At 45.7% G+C, this 6,074-nt stretch overlaps 1 protein-coding gene across 1 annotated transcript in view; it reads left to right on the forward strand.

Moving 5' to 3' along the window:
• C17H22orf23 (chromosome 17 C22orf23 homolog) overlaps nt 1–6,074 on the forward strand; it is a 34,599-nt gene that overhangs the window by 8,328 nt on the left and 20,197 nt on the right. Inside the window, 2 exon segments of the mRNA XM_075573704.1 lie at nt 4,578–4,732; nt 4,896–4,947. Coding sequence (XP_075429819.1) covers nt 4,652–4,732; nt 4,896–4,947 — 133 coding nt within the window. The 5' untranslated portion in view covers nt 4,578–4,651.

A 6,074-nucleotide genomic window follows, 5' to 3' on the forward strand; every position in this document is an offset into this window, starting at 1 on the left:
GGTGGCTGAAGGTTTTGCTAGTGCTTGTTTAGGTGGTTCATATTTTGCAACCTTGTTTTTCAGACGAGCGGTATTCCCAGCTTTCACTGTACCCTTGTCTTCATGGGTTTTTGTGGCTGTGGGATACTGACGCTTAGTCAGGGTCAATACTTGTCCTTGTAGAACTGTAATCTCATCCGCGAGAGATCCCTGTTTTTTGAGTGCGTCTTGCAAGTCTCTTCTCAGGGAATTTATCTGCACACTTTGCTTTCTCTGAGCTTGCTTCCACATTTTCATTGTATTGTGAAGCACTGTGAATTTCTTTACTCGGGCCACAGTTTCTTGTCTCAGTTTCTGGACCTTCTTGTGCTCCCTTTTGTGCCGAGTCACCTGGGTTCTAAGCTTGGCCTCTAGCGATGCTTTGGTGATGCTCATGGTAGCCTTCAGTTTCTCAAGCTGCTTTGCGGGGACATATTGGGTAATCAGACGTTCCTGCAGCACTTGTACTTCTTTAGCAGCCTGCAGATTGTCTTCCTGCAGAGTTTGCTGCTTCTCCTCGGCCTTCTGGAGGTGCGTACACAGACCTTGCAGTTGGTTCTGCAGTCGGTGCTCTGCTTCAAACTTCTCATCTTCCAAAAGGCTATTTATTTCTTTAAGCTCGTGCAGCTTTTCATTCTTTTCCTTGACGTAGTCTGTCAAATGAGAATTTTCTTCTTTCAGTTTTAAGTTTTCTCTTTTTAATCTTAAATATTCTCCTTTTTCAGTCTCTGTACTATTCAGGGCCTCCTTGCAGTCCACGTTCCATTTTTGCACATCTGCTTGGAGGCGGGCTGTCTCCTGGCGTGAGACTTCCATCTCCAGGTTTACGTTCTGAAGCTCCTTCTGAGAGACTTTGAGATCTAAGTTAAGATGGAGGATAGTTTTCTTTGCAATGTCCAGCTCCTCAGTGAGACTGTGAAGTTCCTTTCTGGAGACTTCCAGTTCTGTGCAGCAGCTGTTGGTCTCATGTGAGGCATCCAGTGCTCTGCGGAGTGTCTGAACCTCTTTCTGAGATACGTCCACCTCTGTCCGGACACTGTTGACCTCTTGTTGTGAGGCATTCAGTTCTAGGCGAAGACCGTGAACCTCTTGCTGAAAGACTGTAATCTCTTCAGTGCCTCCTCATACTTCTGCTTCAGCTTAGCCATAATTTTATCGGATTGGCTCTGCTTTTCCACCCTGGTGGCTTTTGTAGTGTTTGCAGCATCTAGCTCAGTCTTGAGATCGTCCAATTCTGTCCTGGCCAAAGAGTAAATTGTGAGCACATCTTTCTGTAGCTTCACGTTATTTTTCTGTAGCTCTGTGTAACCATCTTTCTTTTGTTTCAATTGTTCACGGAGCATATCACAGTCAAGCCTGGCATTTTTCAGGGCATCTTCAGGGCTGGTCAAGGGATCGACACTCACTGGTTCCGGCTAAGCTTCCCTGGGATGGTTGGTTGAGGGTTCCTCACTGTTGGCACCGGACAGACACTTCTTTGGGGTACACGACTTCTGCATTGGGCCCTCTGGATATTCGGTTATCCGCGGGACGAATTCTCCATTTTCTCTAGGCTGCAGGGCAACTCGGTCCCCCTTTTTCTCCACAGGATCTGCGGACGTGTCTGTTCCTTCCACGGTAAGTGAAGAACCGCTTTTCTTTTCCGCCTTTTTGTTTTGGATGACTCCGTCCCATCAGGAATACTGGGGTCTCCTTCTTTATTTGATACTTCAGCGGCTTCATTGTATACGCCAGTCTTTTCTTGCAGTTGCGTTAGCTGACAGAAATATATGGTAGTCCCACAGGTGGGCATATTTTGCTTGTAGAGATCGTAGCTCTCACAGGCATCTCTGTAGACCTTTTTTTTTTTCTTGGGTAAGTTTTACAATATCAGCACTACTGTGCACACATTCTCTCTCATTAGGTATACTGGATGTGCAGTTGCTAGGTAAAAACTTGCTTTACACCATTTACTTGCTAGGTGCAATCCCTCCACTTCAGCCAAATAATGTGGTTTTCTGCTTGAGTTCAGTAATTTTCAGTCTCAACTTTGGGTATTATGGCATTCACTCTTCACACTTTGGGTGCCTGTTTTACTCCCAAGATACATAGACAGACTTTATTTGCAGAAAAAAAAATATATTCTTTGCAGTGGAATATTTCTTTCACTCCCGGCAGGGCGACTCAACACTCAGCAATTGGCTTTGGGATACCTTTTACACAGCTCAGCAATTCCTTTTTCCCCAGTAGGCAATTTTACCCTCAGCACTTGTTTACTGAAAATTCCCCTGCCTCAGCACCGTCTTGCATCAATTTTCACACTTTTCTGCATATACTCCATTCACAGCTGGTAGTCCTATGTGGTGTGGCAGCCTTTACTTGCAGAATCAGTACCGCTCGTGGGTCACCATCTGTATTCACTGCTTCAGCGAAACATTTGAAAACAACAAACGCCTATCCTTTTAAGGGCTAACTTACTTCTTGAACCCTGACTACGGCTGGAAGGCAAAACCCCTATTTCAATGGCCATATTACACTTTATTGGGATAGGCAAATAAGGTTTACCTGCTTCAGAACAGTCTCTCTCTCTCCTATTGGAATTGGGGAAAAGAGTCCACCTATGGTTTTGTGGGTTTCAGTGCAGTGTAGATTTCCTGCCTGGGTGTGTATCCCTTTAACTCTGGTCTCTGCTGCATGAGATTCTTTGTTTATGTTGCTCAGGCTGTTTGTAGGCAAAAAGCACAAACAAATTTTCACAGGCAATCTCCGGGGCCCCTTTTAACTTCAAGGGCCACCTCAGTCCCAATCTGACACCATATGTAGGAGGACGTGCTCAGAGGTATGCAATGGAGACTTTTTTAAGGTGAAATTAAATAAGGCTTTTATTGCACCTGTTTCTTTAACATAAGAAAATCATCCAAACATATGCAAATAAGGGGTCAAACAAAGCTTCTGTTCCACTTGGGAGTATTTCTTGTGAAACCTATGCAGTCCACAACTCCCTTTAGATTAGCATGTCTCCCAGCCCCAAACATATATCTTGATATGTGCAGATATACAAAAAGTCTTATAAAGGAAAGTTTTATCTGTTTTCTTGTAGTTGGAGGGAAAGTCTTCTCTGTTCCTGGGTTGCTGCCTTTTTCCTCAGGCTATATCAGCATTCAGGTTCAGAAGTGATTTTCCCTGTGTCTTGCTAGCAGTGTGCAGTTTCTTCTGGCAGGCTCAAGACATCTGTTCCTATGGTCAGTCCCACAACTTGTGAGACTCAGGAAAAATCTCCCTTCCTGTTTCAAGGGCAGGCTTTTCTAACAAACCTAATCAGCCAGATGGTGTGGTTAATTGACTACCAGCAGTTACTCACCACACTGCTGGATTAGAGGCACATTTCCAGAACAGGGAGCTTACTGACTTCTTCAGGCCCTTACTATCAGGGCCGCCAGCTAAGCCGGTTGTCAGCCCAAAACATGCCCTGGCATCGGCAAAAATGTAACAGTATAGTCTTGTAAACAATAGAAAGGGTTTTTGCTTATCTTAGTCCATCTGGCAATGTCCCCTGCTTCAGCATGGCTCTCTCAGCAGCTTCTCTCACACTGCTTCAGCACGGCTCTCCAGCAGCTTCTTTCACAATCTGCCAACTTCTTTAACCAGCCTTTGGTAGCTGGGCAGCTCCTTCTCTGAGGGTAAACGGTCAGTCTCTCTCACTGCCTCTGGCTTTCTGGGTCAGGCTCAGCCTGTGACCAAACACTTCCTTGTTTTCAGGAGTTCAGCCCAGGCTGATTAATTAGATTTCAGGTGTTCTTGACAACTCCAGGGATGATTAACTGGTTGAGTGCTGAAAGGTACACATATCCTCCATTCCAGCCTACTGAGTCAGTGACTCTGTCACAATATATAAAGACATAAAATGTGTGTGTGTGTGTGTATAATATATATATATATATATATATATATATATATATATATTATATATATATATATATATATAACCATAATACTGAGTTAAGTTATGGTGAGTAAAAAAGTGACAAAAACCCTCCACTGCATATATATATGCAAATATAACTGTATGCTCATCTGCATGTCTTAGGCAGGTCTGCAACCCCGCCTTTCCCCATTATCACCCAGCATACAGCACTTCCACTGCAGCAAGGGATTCTGGGAAATGACATGCAAATGAGCACACAGTGTCACTTTTTGCCTCAATAACCATTTTTAACATGGTTCCCTATAGGCTTAAGCTTGATGCATGGTCACAGCTTTGAGCACAGCCAGGGTAAAGGTGCATACCCAGAAAACCACCCACAGACAGCTGTTTCGACCTTGATGGGTTTCATCAAGACATGCAGATGAGCATACAGTTTATATTTGCTTTCCTGTGGAGGGTTTTTGTCACTTTTTTTACTCACCATAACTTAACTCAGTATTATGGTTTTATATATATATATATATATATATATATATATATATATATATATATATATATATCACCCCTTTTAATAGTATTGATGTGCATAACCTTAATAAAACATTAGTGCCACAGTAAACTGGTTTGTAACAGAGCTAGCTGTGTGCTTTTTCAGGTTCATCATCCTAATATCTCTGTCCCGAATTTAACCCCAATCATGTCCATAAAGGGCAGTAAGGCCCCCGTCCCATGGGCTGTGGGTTCTGGAACAGTGCAGCTCCGGCTCACTACAGCAAAGAGACCCAGGAGCTGCTCAAAGGTAAATAACATGTCCTATGGGGCAGGGACTCGCTGTGCCTGCACAATGTATGTACAGCGCTGCGTAATCTGCGAGGCCTACATAAGAAATAAAATGTTACTATCATCAACATTTTCACCTCTGCCAACAATATCCCATCTATTACCCATTGTTAATCCCTGTATGTTTTCACAGTGATGAAAGCTCACAAACTTCCAACAACGTCAGATCAAAGAGCGACTCCAACGTACGTCTCTCCCCCATCTCCCTCTCTCCCTCTCTCCCCCATATCTCCCCTCTCTCCTCATATCTCCCTCTCTCCCCATATCTCCCTCTCTTCCCCATATCTCCCTCTCTTCCCCATATCTCCCTCTCTTCCCCATATCTCCCTCTCTTCCCCATATCTCCCTCTCTTCCCCATATCTCCCTCTCTTCCCCATATCTCCCTCTCTTCCCCATATCTCCCTCTCTTCCCCATATCTCCCTCTCTCCCCATATCTCCCCTCTCTCCCCCATATCTCCCTCTCTCCCCCATATCTCCCTCTCTCCCCCATATCTCCCTCTCTCCCCATATCTCCCTCTCTCCCCCATATCTCCCTCTCTCCCCCATATCTCCCTCTCTCCCCCATATCTCCCCCATATCTCCCTCTCTCCCCCATATCTCCCTCTCTCCCCCATATCTTCCTCTCTCCCCATATCTTCCTCTCTTCCCATATCTCCCTCTCTCCCATATCTCCCTCTCTCCCCCATATCTCCCCCATATCTCCCTCTTCCCCATATCTCCCCCATATCTCCCTCTCTTCCCCATATCTCCCTCTCTTCCCCATATCTCCTCTCTCCCCATATCTCCCTCTCTTCCCCATATCTCCCTCTCTCCCCATATCTCCCTCTCTTCCCCATATCTCCCTCTCTCCCCATATCTCCCTCTCTTCCCCATATCTCCCCCATATCTCCCTCTCTCCCCATATCTCCCTCTCTCCCCATATCTCCCTCTCTCCCCATATCTCCCTCTCTCCCCCATATCTCCCTCTCTCCCCCATATCTCCCTCTCTTCCCCATATCTCCCTATATCTCCCTCTCTCCCCATATCTCCCTCTCTCCCCCATATCTCCCTCTCTCCCCATATCTTCCTCTCTCCCCATATCTTCCTCTCTCCCCATATCTCCCTCTCTCCCCATATCTCCCTCTCTTCCCCATATCTCCCTCTCTTCCCCATATCTCCCTCTCTTCCCCATATCTCCCTCTCTCCACATATCTCCCTCTCTTCCCCATAACTCCCTCTCTTCCCCATATCTCCCTCTCTCCCCATATCTCCCTCTCTTCCCCATATCTCCCCCATATCTCCCTCTCTCCCCATATCTCCCTCTCTCCCCA

The sequence above is a fragment of the Ascaphus truei genome, chromosome 17 (assembly GCF_040206685.1).
Source record: "Ascaphus truei isolate aAscTru1 chromosome 17, aAscTru1.hap1, whole genome shotgun sequence".
Lineage (NCBI taxonomy): Eukaryota > Metazoa > Chordata > Amphibia > Anura > Ascaphidae > Ascaphus > Ascaphus truei.